General features: G+C 43.5%; 1 protein-coding gene across 1 annotated transcript in view; it reads right to left on the bottom strand.

Moving 5' to 3' along the window:
• LOC143027755 (uncharacterized) overlaps window positions 1-27,500 on the bottom strand; it is a 187,981-nt gene that overhangs the window by 1,442 nt on the left and 159,039 nt on the right. Inside the window, exons 5-6 of the mRNA XM_076189266.1 lie at window positions 4,112-4,339; window positions 1-3,639 (exon numbers count right to left, since the gene is read on the bottom strand). The exon at window positions 1-3,639 is cut by the window's left edge and continues 1,442 nt beyond it. Coding sequence (XP_076045381.1) covers window positions 98-3,639; window positions 4,112-4,339 — 3,770 coding nt within the window. The 3' untranslated portion in view covers window positions 1-97. The remainder of the gene's footprint in view (window positions 3,640-4,111; window positions 4,340-27,500) is intronic.

Genomic DNA, 27,500 nt, shown 5'->3' with positions numbered 1-27,500 from the left:
TTTATAGGAAGGACATATATGTCACTGAACATCGTAATGTGTGTGACTTAGAATGTGACGTTGTGACAGGCATGATGTAATGAAGCGCAACGAGAACCTAGCAGCAGCAGTTCATAGGCACGTGGGTGGGTTTACAGACTTTACTCTCGTTGAAGGGTCCGTAGACTATCTTGCAAGACATGGACCAGTAGCCACACATGTCATCTCCATTCATGCCATCTCCGTAATTCCAAGACTTGCCTGATGACGAAGACGTCCATGACTTGTTCATATTTCCTGGCGACGACGACGACGACCACGATTTGCCCTTATTACCTGATGATGACCACGATTTTCCCATAGAAATACCGTTGCTAGTCATGTGCTGCGTGGTCATGTGACTAGATGACTCAACCACGTGACCTCTCCTAGGTTGCTGCTGGTCGAGTCTGGGCTGCGGGGCACCTACGAGGCCGGTGGGACCTCCTGGGCCCTGCTGGAACATTGGACCAGTGGTCTGCACGGTGCGCCGATAGGAGTAGACCCTCCTGTTTGGTTGTCGCGACATCGAACTAGCTCTCATAGAGGTGGATGCTGAAGCGGCCGCAGACGAACTTGAATGGGACAGTGAGCCGTGGCCTGACGAAGAGGACGATGACGACGAGGAGGAGGACATATGAAAACCGTGCCTGCCTTGGGGTGTATATCTGAAGTGGCTGGATGCTTCTGGACCACCCGCGGACGTGAATATCGGCATTTGGGACCCGGCACTCTGGGGACCGATGTTGCGGTTCCCGGAGGTTTTGGACTGGTCGCGGCCAAGGACGACGCGACCGCGGAAACCAGTTGGAATCTTGAAACCAGGGGCACCCGGGATCAAGTCTCCGGGCTCGAGGTGAGCTCCGGGCCTTTTATGGAAGCGACCTTGGTCGTAGTTCGGAGACAATGTGTCCGCCGTGTGCACCGTCAGACTGGTCCTCCCCGAACCGATGGTGCCAAGGTGGTGCGTGGAGCCAGGCTCTCCGGGTTCTAAGGGCACCATCATCATCATTTCTGTTGAATTCGTAGAGGCATTTGGAGCCGAGGACCCATCGCCGCCTTCATCGTAGTCCATATAATCTGAAACCGGGATCTCTATATCCGTGAACACTGGCAAAACGAGAGACGTAGCGTTGCCTTCGTCTGTGGGCAGCGGGAACTTTAGGTCGTCATCCGTCGGAGGTCTGGACTGTGAAATGGTGTGGCTTGCCACTCCCGAAGCGGCCGATGTTCTTGAGGGTGTCGAATATACTTGGGGACTAGCAAAGTCACGGGAGACTGTGTGAGTTATACCTGGCTGTTCAAATCTTTGATCTGGTGAACGAGGCTGGTCTCGCTCAAAGTCCCGAGACGGGTAGTCCTGGGACTCGAAGGCCTGGGTGTACACGGGTCTGGTCCTTCCGAAGTCTTGGTTGTTCGGTGTGTGAAAGGAACCACGATCCTCATTCTCTCCTGTGTAGTAAGAGTCTTCGAGGATATCAGTAGGGGGTGTCGGCGGCTCAAGCTCCGAGCGTGGGGTCTGCAGCGGCAAGGGTGGTTGTATTTGTGGTTGTCTTTGTGGGGGTGTTTCTGGAATCTGGTGGAAGAAGTGCGGGAACTTTTCCCTGTTGTCAGAGGTTCGCTGTTCCGCATGCGTGTCCCACTGCTCTAAAGGGATCTTGGGGTAGCCATGGAGATCGTCCTCGTCATATTCAAGAAGAACCTCACCATCCTGGGTTTGATGGGCAGGCTGTTCATGGCCAAAGGAGCCTAGGACTGGTTGAGGGCCGTGTCGACCAGCCTGAGGTACCTTCCTCCAGGAGTCCTGGATACCCAACGAGGAGTCATGGTGACTGGGCTGCTGGTAGCCCTGTACCGGTAGGGAATATTCTCTGGTGTGGGAGCCATCGGTGTGAGACGAAGACGGCGGCGGAGGAGGAGGAAGATTGTGTTCCTTGGGGTGGTATGACTGGGGGACAGACTGTGCAACGAAGGCGTTATGGCCTGCCGCGGTCGGGTGCAGGGAGGACGAAATGTCATAGGTTTCCAGACCCAGGATCTTAGGTCCTAGGTCGATGAGGGGCATTTCGTCGTCAGCGTCAACAATACCTTCTCCGTATTCATAGACGTCTCCACCGTACTCATCGAAGATTGCGTCTCCATTGTAGTCTAGGGATTCCTGCCGGTCGAGGAGATCCCCTAGTCTAGGTGGAGTCCCAACATGGCCATGGGTGTACGTGGCGAGTCCTGCCACTCCATCCTTAGAGTTATGGTCTTCGTCGTAGTCTGCTGATAGATCAGGAGGAGCGTTTTCGTTTTCGTGCTCTTGGACATAGGACCCACCGTTCATCCGTTCTTCATCGATTACGTAACCATCTGCGTTATAACGGCTGCCTGTGTTATGACCGCCGGTATAGTGGTCTTGGCGTACGTAGTTCTCTCTCGAGGCCTTCGATGGGTACTGCTGCTGGTGTACCTTCTCCATGATACTGTCGAGCATGTCGCCAGGGAGATGAGGCCGTACCGTATGCGCCGGGAGGACGTGACCTAAAGAAAAGTCACTGTCCCCCTGCGCTGAATACGACACACCTAGGGGGATGGTGCCCTCCAACCGGGATTGAGACGTGCCACCCCTCCTTCGGGTATTCGCGGATGCTAATCCTATACCGGAGAAGGACGTGTCTCCCTTGGTGGCGGTAGTAAAATCGATATGCGCCTGGCTCGAGGAAGACCCTCGGCTACGAGACTCGGCCTCAGCGTGGCCACCTCGCCGTCCTGCCTGAGCATAGGAGGTGATAGAAGCAGTGCCGCTCTGAGCTTGTGCGTGGGCCATGGAAGAACCCTCTGGCGACATTTGGACCTGTGCCTGCGACTGCTGCCCCCGTCGGTGGGCTGACGCGGAGCCCATGGCTCCCTGTTGGTTACCCTGGATCTCCGACTGGGCTACTCCACCTTCGTGGCCTAGTCCCTCCGATCGGGCATTGAAAAACCCGCCCATGGATGCACCACCCTGGACCTGCGACGCAGCCCCTCCCTCCGTCTGGGACCCCACGAGGGATCCTGCTGAAGCCCCAAAACTACCTGGTCTGACATACACCTGGGCATGGGCATTGGAAGGGCTTTGGCTCAAACCTCCGGGGCCTGTATGGGGTCCAGTGGGGGTTGTCTGTCGGGGAAAGGATGGTTGGTCGACACCCTTAGTATCCAATGTGAGCTGGTGCTGTTGGGAACCAGATATCGTTGGCCTGTAAGAAGAAGCCGAAGGTATCCCCTTTTCATCTCCCCTCTCCGCCTCTATCATCTGCCTCCGGTGTGAAGCGGCGATCTCCTCTTCGTCTGCGTCCTCTTCTCTCCTGCTGGCGTCGTGGCGGTAGAAAAGACGGCCATCACGCACGATTGTTCCTGGCCTCTCAGTTCTCGAGGGAGCTACCGTATCGCCTTTGTCAGTGAGGGTGGAGTCAACGGAAGGTGGAACCGCACTTCCGTCCTCCTGCCGTGGCTGGTCTTGCTCCTCTGTGTAAAAGGCGCGGTAGTGCCGGAAACGATGTCCGTCCTCCTTGGGTCGGGGGAAAGAAAGGGATGGGTAATGGCTGTCTTCGGCAATGACCACTGGACTCTTTGCCTTTCGGAGGGTCTCACCCTCTGAAAGGAAAAAAGAAAAGGTAAAACACCGAGTTACTATTTTTCAGGAACCTAACTTCATATATAGGCATAATGATGAACAACGAAAGCAAGGAATACATAGAGAAGAAAACTATCAAGGAGTCAGGCAAGGGGCGCATGCAGCTATAACATTTTGTTTTTTTAAAGGTCTTGTCTTTTGGGAGAAGAGAGCAAAAGCAGAGATGAATTTTTCATCTTCCAGGACATATTGATGAAGAGTAAAGGACGTCAAGAGTGCAGAGGAAAGGATATTATCAAGTGTTCATATAAGAGATCCTTGCAGTCACGACTGGTGTTTGCTTTTAAGAAATCTAACTCTATATGTGAATATGTCGGTAAAGACTGACCGACTCGATGGGTGCACAAGGATTCAGGCAAAATGCGTTTGATACCGTATAGGGAGCATTATAGTAGTTTCGAAGGGTACGAATTTAGACCTTGGATATCTTACTCGAATTGGCGTTTATGGGTGCAGCAGCAGAAGGAAGTGGCTGCGACAGATCCTTTAGATCCAGGCCGTAAGACGCCCCTCGATTCTTTCGGCCTCTTCGGGAGGAAGACCGCCGGGCACCACGACCATTCTTGCCCATCGCGGAGCGATAGCGTCGCTGTCGGTGATTACGGCTGCGTCCTCGTCGGCGATTGGTGCTGCGTTTGGTTCGGCTCACGCTCTCATCATCTGTTAGTGAAAGGAATCTTAGAAACATCCTAATGGTGTTGCATGGGTAATGGCCCCTGTAAGCAATAAGGGGGAATGTATTCTAATCTTACCCGAGCAAGTTCCCTTGCAGTCAACATTTCCGCTCCAAACAACTGTTGGCAGGATCTACTGACTTGCCTCTGCCATGAGTTCTGTGGGTGTCCTCTTCGTCTCCTCACCGAGAGTCGTCTTTTGTGAAGATAACTCTATGAGTAGGATCGACATCACGAAAATGTGCAACATACCCATATAATCAAAACTGACGTTCACAGGTATATAAGGCCCCTGTTGTGTCCAAATTGTCAGCTTTGTGATCAAAACCCTAAGGGTCGAAACGTCAAGCATTAAAATTCCCCTAATATTTCCTCGTATACTTCCTCCACCTTCATTCTCATATATATATATATATATATATATAAATATATATATACATATATATATATATATATATATATACATATACATATATATATATATATATATATACTGTATATATATATATATTTAAACTTAGAACCCACTGTCAGTGGAAAAAAATAAAAAGTGAGATGATTGTTCCTGTATATTTCAACCACTCTCTGTGGTCCTCTTCAGCAGAATGATTACAAAGGTATAGTACAAGAATATATACATAGTAATGAGGTACATGAAGGGGGACATGGGAAGACACAGGTGACTTTACCCTAGGTAGGGTGATCGTTGTTGGAACCAATAATGTTTGAACATATTTTATTAACTGCTAATGATGTAATATAGTCCGGAATCTAATGACCTTTTGAGATGTTGAAATTCGAGACATTTGATGAAAGAAGATTCTATTATTTTTCTCTTGAAGCTACAATTTGATTTAAAAATGATATCTGCGTTGTCCCAGTCTATGCGGTGGTCTTTGATGAATGAGTGAAGAAACACGGCAGAGTTCTCGTATGCATATTTAACCGAGTTTTTGTGTTCTTTAATCCTGGTGGTGTATATATATACATATATATATATATATGTATATATATATGTATATATATATATATATATATATATATATATATATATATATGTTTGATGAATGGTTTAGACAGATGAGAGATTGGGTGGAGGAAGAATAAGCAAAGATGGGCTGGAACGTATAAGCAATAAAAAGTTCCAGCCCATCTTCGCTTATTCTTCCTCCACCCAATCTCTCATATATATATATATATATATATATATATATATATATATATATATATATATATATATATATATATACAGCATATATATATATATACAGCATATATATATATGTACATATACACACAAATATATGTACACACACGCACACACACACATACACACACACACACACACACACACACACACACACACACACACACACACACACACACACACACACACACACACACACACACACACACACACACACACACATTCCCATCAACACCAAGCAGCCTGACTTTTCTTCACTACAAAACATCCTAGACAACCTCAAAACGTGGACTGAGAGCAGCAATGTGACAGTTAACCACATTAAGACCGTGGTCATGCATGTTTGTACATCCAAACAGGCGGTGGCACCACCTCAACTGTCATTAGGAACCCATTCCCTTCAGGTGGTCCAGTCCGTCAAGCTACTAGGCATCACAATAGACGACCACCTTAACTGGAACCAGCACATCAACAACATCATCAGGACAGCCTCTTACAAACTCTTCATGCTGCGCAGATTGAAGTCCCTTGGTACCCCATCACCAGATCTAAAGGGAGTCTACACCACCTTCGTACTCCCCACCCTCATGTACGCCTCCCCAGCCTGGTCATCATCACTCAACACCACACAGAGGAGCAAATTAGAGAAAGTACAAAAAAGAGCGTGCAGAATTATCTTGGGTAATCAGTATGAGGGATACGAACACGCCCTCACCACCCTCAGCTTGCCAAGATTGTCCGACAAACACAGTGAGGCACTGAATAAGTTTGGACAGGACCTAATGCTACACCCACGTCACCGTCACTTCCTCCCACCTAACACCACACCCACCCGCCATGCAACTCGGCATTCAAACAAAATCAAGCCCATCAGAGCGCCGAGGACTGACCGATACAAGAACAGTGCCATTCCATCCATTGTCCGCACAATAAACTCATTATAAATTTTAGACTAAGCATATCACTCTAATAATTACTATATTACTCATAAAAGTGCCCAATTGTATTATTGTCAGTGTATCACTGCTATCTCAATAAACCTATTATTTCTATTATTATTATTATTATTATTATTATTATTATTATTATTATTATTATTATTATTATTATTATTATTATTATTATTATTATTATTTTACACACACCCGTGTGGTGCTTTTGGGTCCGGACCGTGATTTTTGATATTTTTATTATGTCGGTTTGCCATTTATTTGCCTTTTGTTATTCTTGTGGACATTTTGTAATCAAATTTCTTTGTGTCTTTTAGTCTTGGTTTTTGTTTTTGTTTTATTTTATGGTCTGATTTGTACTGATAAGTACATACAGGACAGTTAGAGCGGTGACAGATGACTCGTATAGTGCTTTTGTGTCTGGTCTGTGCCATTTGATATTTTCTTTTTGCCCCCTTTTTATTTATTTTTGTTTTTTTCTTATTTTCGGTGGAGCCATTTGGTGACACTCTGTACTTACTCTGTTATCAATTTCTGGGTGTCGTTGAGAATTGGTTTTGTTCCATTTATTATGACATGTGTTATGAGGTTTTTGTCAATTCTTTTCATTTGGGTGACGCTTTACACAAATTTGTAATTACCTTTTGTCATTCGGATTGGGTTTTGATTTTGTTCCGGTGGGACCTGTCCCAGAGAACATCGGTAAACTATTTAAATGAATCCTTTTGCTTACTATGTATAACCCTGAGGACGAACCCCGGACAGGGTTCGAAACGTTGGTAATAAATTCTGTTACTCTGAGTCCAATGTTTCGAAAATTTTCCGATTACACACACACACACACACACACACACACACACACACACACACACACACACACACACACACACACACACACACACACACACACACACACATATATATATATATATATATATATCTTTTTCAACCACATATAACTTTTAATTCCATGCCATCGCAATCGAGACTCAGAAACGCTCGAAGGAGGCATCCGTTGGGAATTGAAACGTGGACGAGCCGAAGATTCGAACTCAGCTAATCCGTAACAAAGTTACAGTGACGTAAACCAATACGCTTTCAAGAGAGATATAAGTTGAGTACGACTTTCTTATATTTGTATGCTCGAATTACATACACCTACACGTAATATCGCATTCAACTCATCTCCGCTACGATAGAGCATTAGATAGTATGTAAGCGTGGGAAAGTTTATACATACACACTGAATGGTTCCCAGTGATCAATTAATATGTTTTTCAACCACAAATCACTTTTAATTCCACGCGCACATACTATCCAATGCTCTATCATAGCGGAGCTGGGTTAAACGCGATAGTTCGTGTAGGTGTATGTAATTTGAGCATACAAATATAAGAAAGTCGTACTCAACTTATATCTCTCTTGATAGCGTATTGGTTTACGTCACTGTAACTTTGTTACGGATTAGCTGGGTTCGAATCCTCGGCTCATCCACGTTTCAATTTCCAACGGATGCCTCCTTCGAGCGTCTCTCAGTCTCGATTGCGATGACATGGAATTAAAAGTGATTTGTGGTTGAAAAAGATATCAATTGATCACTGGGAACCATTCAGTGTGTATGTACATATATATGTATGTATGTATATATATATATATATATATATATATATATATATATATATATATATATATATATATATATATATATATACCAAGAGCTTTTTCCCCTTTATGAGGAAGGTAGCTAAATCAGAGACACGTACCTATTTCCACCCAATTCACTCCCCTCCACCACCTTTTCTACCCCTCCCATGTCAGCTCCTCATGGGCCCAGCATCCACCAACTGCCCTGGGTCAAATGCAGTGCAGCAAGACACAGTACATCCACAGCAAGGCCGCTTCATTTAATCGCCCCCCCCCACACCCTCCTTCCCCTCATGCAGATAAAGAGAAGACGGGATGAAATCACTTCGGTCTGCATCAAAATATTATACACACATAAGTATCTCCTACCTCCACACTCCATCCCTCCCTATTTTCCATAACAGTATCATTAATACACAGTAATTCTCCACTCATCCCTATTTATTGGCTTTTCCTTTCCTTGTTCAACAGACATTCCCCTTTTGCTCAACACCCCCTTCACCCCATCCATCCATCTCATCCTCGGTCGTCCCCTCAAGTTCACTCTCTCTACCTCTACCTTCTTCACCTCTTTTACTAATCTTTCATCAATCATTCTTTCCATGTATCCAAACCATCCCAATAATCTTTCATCAGACCTAATTGCCATCTCCTTTTCCACTCCCGATCTCCTCCCCACCTCCTCGTTTCTTTCTCTATCCAACCTAGTAACTTCTACCATACTTCTCAGACATTTCATCTCAAACACATTTAAACTTTTCATCTCTGCCTCTCTTAAATTCCAAGTCTCTACCCCATACAATGCCGTCTGCACAATCACTGCTTCTCTTAATCTACATTTTACTTCCATCTCCACTGCCTTTCCTGCCACATGCAACCCGAGGTATCTAAAGCTATCCATTTCCTCCAGCCTCTCTCCTTTTAGCTTTACTTTCAACTCACTGCCACCCTCTACCCTTATACATCTCATCACATTACTTTTACCCACATTCGTCTTCAACTTTCTCCTATCACATACGTTCCTAAAATCCGTCACTAAACCCCTTAATGCTTCCTCTGATCCTGACACAATTGCAGTGTCGTCCCCAAACAACAACTGGTTCACCTTCCAATTTTTTCAATTTTCTTTAACCATCTCCAGTCCCCTGTCCATTACCCTCGTCTTTATCTCCCGCACTACCCCATCCATGTACACATTGAACAGCCACGGCGACATGACACATCCTTAACACAGTCCCACCTTTACCTCAAACCACTCACTCTCTCCATTTCTAATTCTAACACAGGCTTTACTACTCCCATAAAAAATCTTGACTGCTCATAATAGCTTTCCATCAAATCCTATATATTTGCAATACCACCCATAGTGCCTTCCTGTCTACCATGTCATAAGCCTTTTCCAGAACCATAAAAGCCCAAAATACATCCTTACCTTTTCCTATAGCTTTCTCACATATCTGTCTTACCACAAAAATCTGATCTACGCAACCCCTACCTGTCCTAAACCCACACTGTTCCTCACCAATTACTCCCTCTGTTCCTCTCCTAATCCTCTCAATTAAAACCTCCCCATAAGCCCTCATAACTTCACTCAACGAACTGATCCCTCTGAAAGTACTACACTCACAATGTCCCCTTTTCCGTTGTAAAACGGAACTATACAGGTTTTCTACCTTTCCTCAGACACACATTAAACAACCTCACCAGTCAGTCCATTATTACTGTAAATCCTTAATTCAGACACTCAGCATGACATCCATCTAACCCAGGTGCCTTACCTGTTTTCATGATTTTCAGAGCTACTTGTACCTCATCTTTCTTATTTCTCTTCTATTTTCCTCTCCCATCACCATCTTCTTCTTAGCACCTCCCACTGCTACCATCAATCCCTCCCTATCCTCCTCCACATTCAACAGCTTTCTAAAATGCTCCGCCCATCTTCCTCTTACTGCTTCCTCTTCCGTTAAGATCTGTCCATCTGCACCTTTTACCTTTTCTTCTTTACTTCACTCACCACCCCTTCTTTTCTTGATTTCCTTCCAAAATATTTTTTTATTGGTTTAAAAAATTTCTCTCATATTCCTCCCACATTATGCTCTCCTTTTGTCTCCCTTATCTTTTGTTTTGCTTCTCTTTTTTATATCTCTCATATTTTTCTCTCATTCTATTTTGCTACCAATCCCTGAATGCTCCTACCTTCTTCACTTTATTATCCCACCATTCACTATCCTTCCTTCTGTTCCTTCCCATCCTCCTTGTTCTACATACTATCTTTGCACACCTTGTCACTTCTTCCTTGAAACAGCCCCATTCCTCTTCCACACCTATTTCTACTCTGTCCTCACCACTTCCCACACTTCTCTCAGCTTCTCTTAGTACTCCTTCTCCTTTTCCTTCTCATTTAAACAGTTTGCTCTAAGCGCTTCTCTACCCTCCGCTCTTTTTCTCTTTCTCCAACTAACTCATTTTTGCCCCCTTTATCTTTCGTTTTGCTTCTCTTCTTTTTTCTTTATACCTCTTTATTAGGCTGGTTGAGGCAAACTCTGATGGAGAGAATTTGTTTATTTAGAAATAAATGTTGGGTGCAAATAATGATATCTCGCTTCTAAGGAAGAGGGGACGGTGAGGGAGGAGATGACTGAGTTTCAAGTCGTGTCCGAACTTGGTCTGCTTGCGGGGGTAGGGGGAGGAGGTGAGAAAGCAGGAGCAGCGAGCCAGGCTCACGTATAATGCTCCGAGGCGATCTGAATCTTCGGTGTTCGTCCAGCATTTATATATAGGGGAAAGTCATGACCCGTGCTCCCAATTGGCTTGAGGTCAAGTGTGATGCGTGGGAATTCGGAGGGAAAACGTTCTGACGCTGGTGACTCAGGAAGACAAAGGGTATACATTGCTCAATAATTCCAGTGTTCATCATCACGTGGATGGCTGAGATGCAGGTTAGTCATCGCTGGCCGATGATGGTACAGCACGTGTGTTCCTCAAGGAGGCTTTGTCCACCCGTTGGCCTCAAGGAAGCTCTGGGTTGAGTCACGTGGCTGGGTCCTACGACCGTGTCCCATGGGATCTCTTGCGGGCCAGTAAGGTCGTGGGACGGCCAGAGAAGAGGTGAGGACGGGAATGAGGACTACTAACATTTATATTTTTCTCTCATCTTACTTTGTAACCAATCTTTGAATGCTCCTACTATGTTTACTTCATCATCCTACTACTCTCTACTCTTCCTTCTATTCCCTACAATCCTTCTTGCTCTACATAGCATCTTTGCACACCTTGTCACTTCCTCCTTGAAGCACCCCTATTCCTCTTCCACACCTATTTCCACTCTATCCTTCCCCACCTCCCACACTTCTCTCAGTTTCTCTTTGTACTTTTGCTCTTTTTCCTCCTCATTTAAATTTTTTACTCTCAGCACATCTCTACCTTCTGCCCTTTTCCTCTCTCCCCACCTATTCTCCACTTTCAAGTTACCTTCCACCAAAAAATGATCTGATATTCCCCCATTCTCTCCCCTAAGAATATGGACATCCAAAACTCTTCCTACTCTTTTCCTAGATACCACTACATAGTCCATTAATGCCTTATCAATCACCCTTCCATCCACCACCCTCTCCTATGTGTACTTATGCCTAAATTTATTCCTAGTTATCACCAACTCTCTAAACACATCTCAACCATTAACTCTCCACTATAATTTTTACCAGGCACTCCATATTTCCCAACAACTCCATTTATTGGTTCATCCCTACTCAAGCATTGAGATCTTCCAACACCACTACATTGATATTCCTTCCAAAACTCTATGTATTCATTTAAATTTATCCAAAATGCCTCCCTTTCCTCTATACTCTTCTCACTACCAGGCCCATATGCTCTTACAAAAGCCCACCTCTCCTTTCCCAGTTTCACATCATCCACATTAGCCTTGAAGAAACCTCCTTCCACTCTACCACTCACTTACCTACCTCCTCACTTACTAGTAAAGCCATTCATTCCATTTCTCTTTCTCTCCTCGCTCCCGACACCCTCCCCACTACACTCCCAAACTCAAAAAATCACCCTTCCCTTTCAATTTAGTTTTATTTAATACCAACACATCAATCTTCCTTCTCACAAATATTATGCCTATCTCTTTCCTTTTACTCTCATCTATACCTTACCCACGCACATTAAAAGACCCAAACTTGGATTCTGGTTGGAAAACTGCTCTCAGACACTGTTATGTCTTGACTTCTCACAGGAATGTACCCATAGGACTACAGAGAATGGATGCCTAGTCTTACACTCCGTCCCGTTTTAGCCGCCTTTACGACCCGAGTGGGAAGATTGGGTGGCATTATTCTTTCTTCTCCCACTACAGGGTAAATTAAAAATGGAAATTATACTCAAAGAAGTGGTACAGGAGGGACAGTCGCAGTACGCTATAGTAGCATAATTTCTCTATGATTAGATATTTCCTGCACCATAGACAAAATTATGTGAGACTTTGGTCCGTAGGGGCGCCCGATATAGTTCCTAAAGTATCGACTGCATTTAACTGCACATCTTGAACCGCACAATAACATATAGTCAATACCCCAGACGTTGTCAGAAACATATAGCATCTCACCACATGCAGCCCACGGATCATAACCTCACCTTTCAGTAGCTTTGCGCTGACTTTTTAGATGCAGGGCGCTTTCCACCCTTCATCTTAAAGTCTCCCTAACTTCACACAGAAAGCAAAGTTTAATTTATGGGTACATCGGCAAGCGTCGACTGAACATGGGTTTAAAGTACTTGACTCGGTGAGCTGTACGTTAATTTATTTCCGATAATACTCACCTGAGTCACATTTTAGGAATGTAGTTTCTTTTGAGGTCAGTTAGCAGGTTTGAGGCCATTTACTGTGAAATGGCCCTCGATATCCTCTAAGGTTTCTTACGTGATACCACGTCACTTCTCGACCTTTGAAACTCCAATTTACTTCTTCGATTTAATTCTCAGGGTCTATTAGAGGTGACTATCACATATTCATGAATACGCGCATCGTCCCTGAGGTTCTCCAGATAAATCCCTTGTGGATTATATATTGGAATTCTCCTGGAGTTGACACGCACCCTAAGTATTGCAACCACAAGTCCAAAAGAACTCATCATTAGTAAATCCTACAGCTATGTGAGATTTTCCAATGACTACTAACATGTATATCCATTGGTTCTTGTCTCTGGAACAGGAACAAGCAGTACTCAGCCTTCTGGCATTTATAAAGTTCAGAGAGAGTAAACTGCCGGTGTCAGTAACTGCAGCGAAATCTCCCAAAACAACAAGCGTGTCCTATGGCGGCCACTGTTTTACTAAAGAGTCAAGCTTAGTATAGATTATATCCTTCTCTTCAAGTTCACAAGCCACGATAGTGAGCTATGGGGAGAAGTCGACCACTGGGAGATGATGCAGATGATGAAGCATGCCAAAGTAGCTTCATGACACGTAGAACGCTAACATTTGTGAACATTTGCGCTTTTTCCATCAAGGATATGAGCATTTGTCGTGTGAGCATTTGGCGTAGAAACGGTAAGTGTGTAGGGGGTCAGTATGGTGCACATATTTTTAGTCAGTATGTACGTCGGTGCTAGGATTTGCGAGATTATGGGCCGGAGTTTATTACCGGGCTTATGGGGAGGGTGAATTGATAGGTGGTGGGCATTTCTAAGGACTACTAGAGGCTGACTCCTCCCCGCGGCCGACTTCTACCGAGTTCGCTGCGGACTCCTCCCCGCGGCCGATTTCCCCCGAGTTTACCCCGGCCGACACCTTCCCACGGCTGACTTCTCTCGAATTCGATAGGGGCATATAGTTTAAGAAGGAAAATAAAACCCAACTGTGCCAACCTCACAAGCATCATACGCTCGTCGGGTGGAATAATCCCTATAACAGTGTACTGTATTCGTCTAACTATACCTAATGCTACCTCTCCCCCAAAATTCCACATTGCTGTGGACAGAATTGTAGCAGTCTCGGTGTAACTCTCACTACTAATATCACAATTACCTAATCTCCTCAACTCAGAGAGTCACAATATCCATTCTAAATATCCTGAGCCCAGTCAGTAATAATGGTAGTAAGCCGTCCTTGGAGAAGGCAATGATGTTCCAGGTGCTCACACAGAGAGCTCACCGGTTTACTCCGGGCCTAGCTCGACGTGTACGTCCCTCATCAGCACCACCTCGGCAGACCTCATAGCAGGTATGATAGTTTTGACTGAGACAGGAAGCGCCCTGTCTGAATTCCATTAAAAAAAAAAAAAAAAAAAAAAAAAAAAAAAAAAAAAAAAAAAAACGGCCCCTATACACCTATCCACCATGGGTTCTACCGAGGAGAGACTAGTCGGGCTTTGGATTCAACTATTCCAGATTCATGGGAGAGTGATATACACATTCCACTTTGGCACAGATTGCTTGGCTCAGGGCGCAGCTGGCTCAAAGGTTCAAGTCATGCAGCTCAGCCTATTTGCCTTTCTGAGCCAGGAGATGCGTATTGCTAGCAAGAAGGGAGCGCTTCGACGCAACCATGGCACTGGGGTATCGCTCAGCCTCCAGGTTTGAACACCGCTCTCAGTCAAACTATTTCATTCATCTTTGTGTCGGCCCCTCGGTAGCAAAGGATTTATAGTCTGTCCCGATTAAACTCTTATGTACCAGATGGTGCTATTACTTTATTTTCAGCTGCTACCAGACTATTCTGTTTTGTTTACCTCCACGGCACCTCCTCGGTAGCGGAGGAATTCATGTGATGTTAGATTTTTTTTTAGCTTACGTGGCATGAACAATGGATAGTGTATTAGACAATGTATTAGAACTATGGCTAGAAAAAAGTGAACGCGGATCTTATTTTGTGAGAACTTTATCATAGTCACACCTTACTGCCTACTATTATCTTTGTTCTGGCTACTGGCTACTGGCTTTGGTAAACCCCCTCGTACTCAGAATTAGATTAGGCACCACCTACCACTCACGTAATATTTGACCAATCAAGTGCAGAAGTGTGAGAGCTAGGAGGGATCCACTAACTGTCAGAGGTCCGGGTGACAGTGATGACATTATTTTAGTCACTGGTCACCACGTCATTTTCTTCTGTCACCCCGAAACCACGACTATTTGAAGACCCTCGAAAACGATCTATCAGCTCCCCATCCACGTCACCGACTTGTTAGCAGCTCCAATGCGTTGTTGGTTTCAACCTGTTTTCGAGGCGGAGTCGAAGCTGACAGTGAACCGCTGACGAGGTTCACGTCATAGGTCCTCTCACTCCACCCACTACTTAAAGGTGGCCACCAACTTCGGAGATTCATCAGACGTCGGCAGCTCTTAGCAGCAGACAGTCCGTACTTGCACGAGCATAGTTATACTCGCTAGGGCTACTCCCTAGAGTTAACTTGTTCACGCAATCCAACTTTACGTTGGATAGCCTTGTTGGTAGTTAACACTGCCACCCACTTCTGGGCATTTCCCAGCACTTTGACCTTATACCATTTTCTCGTCATTTCGTAGCTCTCCGGGATCCGCACGAGCCCTTGTTGGCTCGTGAGACTTCTTCGTCGTCCGGCCCGGCGAAATCTAGTAAATTCTGTCGTAGTTTAGAAGTAGTGTAGACCCCGTACCCACTGGGCACACAGTGGTCCTACTACGCGGCTGTCACCAGTCGCCAAAGGAAGCTGTGTGACCCCCGTTATATTATATTTTGCTCTGCTGAGCACATTTTTCTGTGTACCAGGGGGCTCGTCCCCCCACCCCAACGCGCAGGATGGAGTCCTCAACTCCATCCCTGCAAACTAGGAAGACTTCCCCTGACGACCCTAATATCGACCCGGACAAGGCTAGACATGTGTTTCTACATTCCGACCAAACCCGATTAGCTGACCTCAATCCTTTTATGCTTAAGAAATGTCTATCTCAATTCACTGACGATATAAATCAAGTTAAAAAACTTAGAAGCGGAGACCTCCAAATCACCACCAACTCTGGAAAAGCTACTCGCGATTTGCTCAAGGCCAGGAAATTTCATTCCTTCGATGTTGTTGCATCCCTCCCTAGGTCACTCAACTCCTGCAGAGGAGTAATCCACTGCAGAGATTTGATGACCATGGACGAGTGTGACATCCTTGAAGAAATGAAATCTGAAGGCATTCTAGATGTTAAGTTTATCACGCGACTGGACCGGGAAAAAAACATGCGAGTGAACACGCCTCTCATAATCCTCACGTTCAATTCCACAACCCTCCCTGATCATGTCAAAATTGGATATATCCATGTCCCAACACGACCATATGTCCCCAACCCTTTGCGCTGCAATAAATGCTTCAAATATGGTCACCTAGCCAAATTCTGCAGCAAACAAACAGTCATATGCGGTAAGTGTGCAGGCGAACATCCCATGGATGCTTGCTCTGCTAAGGTGTTTCAATGTGTCAACTGCCCCTCCAATAACAACCATGCATCCACCTCCCGAGACTGTCCCACTTTCAATATAGAAAAACAAATTTGTACCGAAAAAGCAACTTGTGGCATATCCTTTTACGAAGCAAGGAAGCGTGTGATGGAAAGACTAGTTACCCCAACTAGTACCTCCGGAGCAACTTCCTATGCTTCGGCAGTAAAGAAAACTTACAGAACCATTGAAACGCAAACTGAGAGCAAGCACTCCAAGGACAAAGAACACCGCCAAAGTAACAGGCAAACTCACTCGCACCTTCCTTCCCCGGCCATCCCAGAGCCTTCCAAACGTGTGCCCACACGTACTGAAGAGGATGTCAATATGGAGATCTCCGTTTCCCAAAAACGACTTTTAAGTCCAATTTCTAGCCCAGACCGTTCATCCGGGGCTAAACACACCTCTCCCACTAAGGCCAAGAAAGGAAGAAACCGAAGCAGATAAAAAAAATAATAATAATAATAATAATAAAAAAAATGAAAATAATCCAGTGGAAGTGCCGAGGTGTTAGAAGTAAAGTAAATGACCTTAAATTTTTTAACTCGCTCAACAACCCCTCAGTAATATGTCTACAGGAAACACTCCTTAAGCCCAGTGTAGAGTTTACACTCAAAAACTTCACCGTATATAGGAAGGACAGGTTAGCGCCTGGAGGGGGGGTCGCAGTTGCAGTCAGCGACTGCCTTCCCCAAGTGGAATTACCACTATCCACTAACTTGGAGGCAGTCGCAGTTAAAAAAAAACTGCAAAACAAATTCGTTACCATCTGCTCCATCTACCTACCTCCCGACCCTCAATTCCCACTAAGGGAGCTTAACAACTTAATCAGACAACTACCCCACCACAAACTCTTGGTGGGGGATTTTAACTCCCACCATCACATGTGGGGTAGCAACAACATATCTCCTCGAGGAGAGCAGATGGAAGAGGTGCTAAATACCAACAACCTGGTCCTCCTAAACACTGGCAGTCCCACTCGTGTAGACAATACTAGGGGTTCCTTTTCATGCATTGATTTATCCATATCATCTCCTGCGTTGTCTGACATGATCCAATGGACCACGCATGACGACACCATGCTTAGCGATCATTTCCCAGTTATCCTAAAAATAGGGGGTGACCACACTACGGCTACTCCAGCCTACGGAAACTACCCACCCCCTCCCTGTCCCAAATTTAACATAAAAAAAGCCAACTGGGAAATGTATCGCACAACCACCAACGTCAACATCACAGGGGATAATATGGATAACAAAATATCAAATCTATCAAACTCTATTTTGAATTCAGCTATTAAGCATATACCAAAAACCTCGGTATTTCACAAGCATAGAGTTCCTTGGTGGACATCAGACTGCAGAAAAGCACTTTGCAAGCGGAATAGGGCTTATCGAACTTTGAAAAATAACCCGATTGCACCAAACTTTATTACTTTTAAAAAGACGCAAGCAGAGGCCCGTAAAACCATCAAGCAGGCCAAACGAAAGTCTTGGCGTGATTACATCTCCACAATAAACGCAAACACTCCTCTAACACAAATTTGGTCAGCCGTCCGGAAAATCGACGGCAAATATACCCCTAACATCAAGACCCTGAGCATTGGAAACACGTTTGTAGATGCTCCCATGGACATCACAAACACAATCGCAGACACATTTACGCAAACAAGCAACACGAATAACTATTCTCCAACCTTCTTACAACACAAACAAAGACGGGAAGCAGAACCACTGATCTTCCATACACAGACATACCATGACTATAACACCCCCTTCCAACTACACGAGATTGAACAAGCCTTAAGCTCGTGTAGAGGAACCTCTGCTGGCCCAGATGGGATTAGGTATGAGATGCTGCAACATCTGAATTCAATTTCACTGGAAAAATTACTAGAAATATACAACGCAATTTGGATTAGTCAAGAATTCCCAAAAACATGGAGACATGCCCACGTCATACCTATTCTCAAAAAGGGGAAGGACCCAAAGAGTCCTTCCTCTTATCGCCCTATAGCGCTTACCAACTGCTTATGCAAAGTATTAGAACGTATGGCCAATAACAGATTAAAATTCATCCTAGAGTCTCAAAATTTAATAGTTCCTGCCCAATGTGGTTTCAGGAAAAATAGAAGTAGTCTTGACCATTTGGTCAACTTAGAACAAGATATCCTCTCCTCTTTCGAGAGGAAAGAATATCTTGTTACTTGTTTTTTAGATTTAGAAAGAGCCTACGACATGGCATGGCGACGTGGTATCCTCGAAAAACTCTATGCACTTGGCCTTAGAGGGAATCTCCCTATTTTCATTCAAAATTTCTTAAAAGAACGAACCTTTTCAGTTAAAAATCAAAATTATTATTCAACAATACGCACACAAGAAAATGGCGTACCACAGGGAAGTGTGTTAAGTCCCACATTATTTATGTTACTCATAAACGATATTCTACCCGCTCCACCTCGGAACCTTAAATACTCATTATACGCTGACGACGTCGGAATCTGGCATTCCTCACCGAACGCCAAATTTTCCGGCTCTCGCGTACAACTGGCCCTGAACTCGCTCCAGGACTGGTCTGACAAATGGGGATTTAAGTTTTCGGAATTAAAGTCAACAGTAATTGTATTTTCACGCAGAGCCCAGGCAGAAATAAATCTGCAATTACATGGTAATCCCATTCCAGTACAAAATTCAACCTTTTTCCTTGGCCTGAAACTGGACTCCAGGCTAAACTGGAAGGCCCATGTAAAATACCTAGTTGATGCGTGCAACAAGAGAATTAATTTGCTACGTAAACTAACGGGCACAAATTGGGGAGCAGATAGGAAATCCCTGCTAATGATTTATAAGTCCCTAATTAGATCTAAATTAGACTATGGGTGCCAGATTTATGGTTCGGCAACACCAACCACGTTACAACCCCTGAACATCATCCAAAACAAAGGCCTAAGAATAGCACTTGGAGCATTAAGCTGCACAAGAATCGAGAGGCTGGAGGTTGAAGCAAATGTACCCCCCCTCCACTACAGGCGCGAGCACCTCACACTCCGATACGCCGCCAAAGTGCTTCGCAACCAACAACATCCCTGCAAGCAAACGGTAAACCAGCACCAACACTTCACCAACTCCAGCCTAAATCCCCTTTCCATCAGGATCCGATTCTTGTGCGAGCAGTATTCAGTGCCACTGTGGTCAATAGAAAAGATGGAACATACGTACCCACCGCCGTGGAAAAGCATCGCCCTGAACGTTAATACCAACCAGGACCTCAGGAAGAAATCGTCTTCAGTAGAAGAAGTAAAACAGAAGACCCTACAAATCATCAACAAGTACAATGACCACAGGGCTCTGTACACGGATGGCTCCAAGTGCGGCCACAAAACTGGGGCAGGGTTATACAGCACCAAAACCCGGATGATGTTCAGATTGCCGGACCATACGAGCATATATATCGCAGAGCTCTTCGGCATATACAAAGCCATAGAAAATGCTCAATCTGACACACATAGTAAGTTCGTCATATTCACAGACTCTCTGAGCGCACTTCAAGCAATTAAGATAGGTAACCATATGGAAAATTTCCTCCTGGGCAAAATCATTAGCACATTGTCGACGACTAACAAGTCCATTATTCTCTCTTGGGTTCCCAGCCACATTGGGATCTTCGGGAATGAGAAAGCGGACACCTTAGCCAAATCTGCCTTAGAAAAAGACTCTATTACAGACATATCCCTGGACATAGGAACATTCAATTGTATACTAAGAAAACAATTACACACCCACTGGCAACTCCAGTGGGACAACCTTGACATCTCTCACAAACAAAAGGAACACATAACAGATTGATCGACATCATACAGAAACAACAGACTCGAGGAAATCGCCATAGCAAGACTGAGGATGAACTCGACCCGCCTCACCCACTTAAACCCCATACATAAACGGCGTATTTCCTCCCCAATGCAACACCTGCAACACTATACTATCCATAACACACATACTCCTACACTGCTCAAGATACAACACACAGCGCCAAGCGCTTATACAACACTGTAAACTTAAAAAGAATCCAACTAAAGGCTGCAAATCTTTTGACCGATGACCGTTTACTTATTGACAAAGTAGTATTTTATTTCCGCACTACAGGACTATTGTGGAAATTATAATGGTAGAATAAAAAGGATCGCAGGTTCACACCAGGCTTAATGACCTCATTATAGGTCGATAGCCTTAAAGATAATAAAAAAAAAAAAAAAAAAAAAAAAAAAAAAAAAAAAAAAAAAAAAAAAAAAAAAAAAATCGGAGATACAATCAAGACCATTGGATTCCCTAGGTCTCGCGTTGACATCGTTCTCACCCTTCTACCTTCTGGTGCACCACCTCAGGACAAGCCTCATTCCGTCCACAACTAAACTGAGTATAGCCAACTCTTGTTCCGTAGAAGTGGAACCCCGTCTTTCTAATTTACCTTTACATGTATATTTGTGACTGGGAACATTTCTCTTGTGTTTGAATTATTTATCATAAGTTTCTTGTTCCATTGCATTTCTTTTTATAATATGTCTGATGTCATCCTTCGGGATATATTTATTTGTATTGGTGATAGTACAGATTAAATGTTTTCATGTTATTAGACTTCTCGACTTGCCTTTACGATTGTAAAATTCAACCGAGAGGCACTACGTCTATGAACGCACTTGTTACGGCTGCATCGTGCCTTCGTAAACAATAGATTTCAACTCCGTACAGACCTGGACACTATTCCGAGTCCTGGAATAATTCAGCACACCTAAGCAAGCCATAATAAATGCGGTCCTGTCCACGGATTCATTAGTTTGCCATACGTAAATTAATATAACAAACTTGGAATATTTCAGAAGTCTATAAATTTCTTTTCCTCGTAGTAACCATCACAATACAGATAAATATTATCGCGCTTGTGATTACGACAAATTACCAATTTTCCTCTATAACTATTTACCTCTATTTTCTGTCTTATGGTGAAAGGAAACGGAACTTTGAAGCGTGAGACCTCTTACTACTCCCACCCCGCTACCAATCTGCTCGACATTCATATGTCCAATCAAGCCACTCCTCTTTATTTCATGGTTCCGAAGGAGAACCGGCAATTCTTAGCGCCACTATAACTCACCCATTCTCTCGATATTCAACTACCAATCCTCGAGTTAACTGTCGGCCCCACCTAAACTTCTATACTTACTGTAAGCCCTCAGTCAAACCTTGTTATGACTCTCGTAGAAACTTTCCTAGTATCTGTATAAGGAGTTAGTTTCCTCCTAGCAGTTTCCAAAGTTTTCTATACTCGCACAGTAAGTCGTGTTAGCTAGAATGCAGACCCGTTGTTTACCTCAGCCGGTTCAGCGCCTCGTTCATAGCAAACTCTCCAGTTTCGGTTGGGTAGTCCTGAGCGCTGGTATTCTAACTAGCATACATTCATCAGAACAATTATTTTCTGACTTGGGCACTTCAAACCCACTAATTACACTTCTAGCCGAACATTGAATAACGTCCCGTTTATTCCTTGTTAAATTCAAGAGTTGGTTAACGTAATTCATTGGAGTGGAATCCCTCTTATCATTCTCCTAGATAATCAACTAACCCACTATTCATAATGGTATCTAAAATCAAAGCTTTCCAAGAAAATCTCTCTGTGGATCAATTAACAGGTGACGTCAAGGTAAAAGACTGGCGAATTCTGGCCCAAACTTATAATATAAATGCCCCTCCGTCTCTTAACAAAAAGGAACTTAGAAGCATTGTCATAAATTGCCACATTGATTTGGAAGTCTTAGATATTGACGCCTATCAATTACTCCTCGGTACTAGTTGGACAACAGGACATAATGTAGAATCAGACACAAAAGTAGAAACAGCAGAGACAGCCACACACGACCAAACAGATCCTAGTAATATCCACCCTATCCCTGACTACGCGAATATATCAATATTTTCCTTAGAACTAGAACGACTTAAGTTAGAAAGAGAGAGAATTGAATATGAGCGAGAAGAGCGTGAATGTCAGCGTGAATTTGAACGTGAGATGAAAAAACGTGAACGTGAGATGAAAGAACTTGAGGAGAGACACGAGATAGAATTAGCTCAATATAATAGAGAGACAAAGACTTCCATCCAACAGCACAACAACATAGCCTCTATCCCCCTTTTGATGAATCGGAACCAGAGTACTTCTTTGGACAGTTCGAAAGACTCGCAGTACACCTCAAGTGGCCCGAAGAAGAGTGGATATGGCTCATTCAAAGCAAGCTGGTAGGAACCGCCGCCAAGGTCTTTAACAGTTTTGAGGAGTATACCTCTTATGACCTAGTCAAAACCAGTATCCTTAATACCTATCAAAATACCCCAGAATTCTATAGGCAAAAATTTAGAAACTTGTTAAAATCTTCATCTTTAACTTATGTAGAATTTGCTGCCGAAAAACTAAAGCTCTTCAAGCAATGGCTCTCTTCCCGTAAAATTAATACGCATGATCAATTGGTAAACTTGCTGGTCATTGAAGAGTTTAAAAGACAATTTCCATTCCAAGTAATGGTGTATATAAATGACAAAGATGTACTAGACTTGAATGAGGCTGCCCTGTTGACCGATCAATTTACAGTGGTGCACAGGTTGAGATCATAACGGAAACGTCCATGTGTAAAGTCATCAGCAGATCACCTCGCGCCTGAGGATGATAAGCGGTTTAGGGATAAGTCCTCGTATACCCCCCCCCCTCCTCCGATACCTGTAACTATTGTAAGAAACCTGGTCACCATATTTCTCGATGTTGGGCTCCAGGTTGTAGAACCTTCTCATTCACTGACCAGCAAAAAGATTCAGATAAACGTCGAAGTAAATTCCCCTACAGGGCAAAGTCTATCAAACTCGCAAAAACACTCTAAGGCCAATGTCACATGTTGTAAAAACTGGTTCTCAATCCCAGAAAGACTTTTTCCAAGATTTCATATCTGAAGGTGAAATCACCCTCTCAAGAAACAGTCCCTTCCTCCCCATTACTATTTTTAGAAATACTGGTGCCGCTCAGTCCATTATCATAAAATCAGCTCTACCCAAGATTGGGAACAGAATATCTGGACACAAAGTAGCCATAAGTCAATATGTCCTCAGTTCAGTCCACGGAATTGGCCAATGTATTCCTCAAGTGTAACTTATTTCAAAAGGAAGTGGAGATCGGTATCTGGCACAAACCCCTGTATTCCAGGGGTTGAACTCAACATTGGCAACGATCTCGCCGGCTCCCTAGTAGTCCCTCCGCCCGAGATAGTAAATCCTCCCTATGACCTAAGCCCTACTGTTGTAGAAGACCACTTACTGGGCAAAGTGGGATTCCTTTGAAGCCCTCTAGCGTTTCCTGAGCACCGAGCCCGTACTTAGGACTTCCGACTACTCGGACCCCTTCGTCCTCAAAATAGACGCCTCCGGAGAGGGGATAGAAGGTGTCCTTCTCCAAGATGACGACCACTCCCCCACTCTCCACCCGTTTAGCTACTACTCAGCCAAATTACTCCCCTACCAACGCTCCTACTCCACGATGGAAAAAGACGCCTTAGCCCTCGTCTCTGCCTTCAAACACTTTGAGTGCTATTTAAGCTATCCTGGACACAAAACCATTGTCTACAGTGACCATAACCCTCTCATCATTATTGAAAAGACCAGACTCACCAACCAACGCATTCTTCGGTGGGCTCTCCAACTCCAAGCTTTTAACTTCCGGATGAGTCACATCAAGGGTGGAGACATCCTGGCTGATATTCTCTCAGGAGGAGCAGACGCCCAAACAGCTTCCAGTGACTAAAAGACCTCTAGCCCAGCTCCGCCCCTTTACGCTGGACTTCTGGAAGAGGGGTGTTATAGTTACTGGTCACCACCGTCATTTTCTTGTCTTCCCGAAACCACAACTATTTGAAGACCCTTGAAAACGACCTATCAACTCCCCATCCACGTTACCGACTTGGTAACAGCTCCAATGCGTTGTTGGTTTCAACCTGTTTTCGAGGCAGACTCGAAGCTGATAGTGAACCGCTGACGAGGTCCACGTCATAGCTCCTCTCACTCCACCCACTGCTTAAAGGCGGCCGCCAACTCCGGAGATACAAGCAAGACCGGTGGCTTCCCTGGATCTCAAGACGCTCGCGTTGACATCGTTACCGTCCTTCTACCTGCTGCTCCACCACCGGCCTCCTCAGGACAAGCCTTGTTCCGTCTACAACTAAAATGAGTATAGCCAACTCTTGTTCCGTAGAAGTGGAACCCCCCATTTTTCTAATCTACCTTCACATGTATATTTGTGACTGGGAACATTTCTCTTGTGTTTGAATTATTCATTATAAGTTTCTTGTTCCATTGCATTTCTTTTTATAATATGTCTGATGTCATCCTTCGGGATATATTTATTTGTATTGGTGATAGTACAGATTAAATGTTTTCATGTTATTAGACTTCTCGACTTGCCTTTACGATTGTAAAATTCAACCGAAAGCCACTACGTCTATGAACGTACTTTGTTACGGCTGCATCGTGCCTTCGTAAACAATCGGTTTCAATCCCGTACAAACCTGGGCACTATTCCGAGTCCTACACACCTAAGCAAGCCATAACAATATTAATAATTAAATTTCAAGCTACACCATCTCAGAGTAAAAGTTCCACCATCGTCACTTTTTTTCTCCCTTCTCCCAAGACCGTTCTCCTTTTCTTCGCCCCCGTCCCCCTACCTACTCTTCCTCCCCCATCCCCCACCTACTCTCCCTCCCTCATCACCCTCCCAAATCTGTTTCCTTCTTTCCCCTCCTAAGGCAGTTTACTCATATATATATATATATATATATATATATATATATATATATATATATATATGTATATATATATATATGTATATATATAGTATATATATATAATATGTATATATATGTATATATATAATATGTATATATATAATATGTATATATATATTATGTATATACATAATATATATGTATATATATGTATATATATAATATGTATATACATAATATATATGTATATATAATATATATATATACATATGTATAATGTATATATATATGTATATGTGTATATATGTATATGTGTATATATATGTATATGTATATATATGTGTGTATGTATATATGTATATATATACGTATATGTATATATATATACGTGTATATATATGTATATATATATATATATATTATACATATATTATATATATATGTATATATGTATATATGTGTATATATGTATATATATGTGCATATATGTATATGTATATATACATACATACATATATATATATATATATATATATATATATATATATATATATATATATTGTATATGTATATGTATATGTATATGTACAAGCCGCGGGCTTCGCCCTTCCCAGCTTCGCCGGGGGCTTGGCTGCGCAAACAGCGGCCTACGGCCGCAGCTTTCCGCGCTCTAATCCCTCGTTTTCCCCTTCGGCCTCGGCCTCGGGGCGGAACCCCAACACGGGATCCCCAGCACGAAGAAGGACGCGAGGAAGAAGAACGCGAAGAAGAACGCGAAGAAGAACACGAAGTAGAATGCGAAGATGAACGCAAAGAAGAACGCGAAGAAGAACGCGAGGAAGAAGAAGAACGCGAGGAAGAAGAACGCGAGGAAGAAGAACATGAAGAAGACCGCGAAGAAGAAGAACACGAAGAAGAAGAACGCGAAGAAGAAGAACGCGAAGAAGAAGAACGCGAAGAAGAAGAACGCGAAGAAAAACGCGAAGAAGAACGCGAGGAAGAAGAAGAACGCGAAGAAGAAGAAGAACGGGAAGAAGAAGAGGAACGCGAAGAAGAAGTAGAAGAAGAAGAAGAACGCGAAGAAGAACGCGAAGAAGAAGAAGAACGCGAAGAAGAAGAAGAACGAGAAGAAGAAGAACGCGAAGAAGAAGAAGAACGAGAAGAAGAAGAACGCGAAGAAGAAGAAGAACGCGAAGAAGAAGAAGAACGCGAAGAAGAAGAAGAACGAGAAGAAGAAGAAGAACGCGAAGAAGAAGAAGAACGCGAAGAAGAAGAAGAACGCGAAGAAGAAGAAGAACGCGAAGAAGAAGGTGAAGAAGAAGAAGGTGAAGAAGAAGAAGGTGAAGAAGAAGAAGAAGAAGAAGAAGAAGAGGAAGAAGAAGAAGAAGAAGAAGAAGAAGAAGAAGAAGAAGAAGAAGAAGAAGAAGAAGAATACCACCTGACCCCGACTTACCCAAGCGCTTTTTCAAGAATGTTTTTGGGACAAAGTATCACCGTAATACCACCTGTCCCCGACTTCCACTGCGTTTTTTAGAAGAATATTTTTATTTAGACTTATATATACACACATACATATATATATATATATATATATATATATATATATATGTGTGTGTGTGTGTGTGTGTGTGTGTATGTATATATATATGTATAAATGTGTATATATGTGTATATATGTATATATATATATATATATATATATATATATATATATAGAATAGTCACACCTTCGTTTGTAATTTCTGTCTTTTGCACTGTTGCTGTATTTCCCTTAAAAGAAGCAATTAACCCTTTCCTAAGACTTTCACTACAAACTTAATTTCTCATTATTCCAAAGCCATTCCTCTTGCCACTGTTTTCTTTGACTTACTCATGCCTTTCATCTGAATTATTTTCAAGGATATTTTTCTGCCCTATTTGGCCTTAACACTGAAAAGACTTATATTCGGGATAGAATACCTTCCATCGTTCTTAAAAACTGTTCCTCCGTGCTAACTCCCTGCCCAAGAAAACTTCTCAACCTCTGTTTATCAACTTGCTCCTACACTTTATGATGGAAGTATGCCTT

This window comes from Oratosquilla oratoria, chromosome 8 (genome assembly GCF_046742065.1).
Source record: "Oratosquilla oratoria isolate Oo_2021 chromosome 8, ASM4674206v1, whole genome shotgun sequence".
NCBI classification, from domain to species: domain Eukaryota; kingdom Metazoa; phylum Arthropoda; class Malacostraca; order Stomatopoda; family Squillidae; genus Oratosquilla; species Oratosquilla oratoria.
The sequence above is the reverse complement of the archived record's forward strand: the minus strand, read 5'-3'. Positions and strand labels throughout refer to the sequence as shown.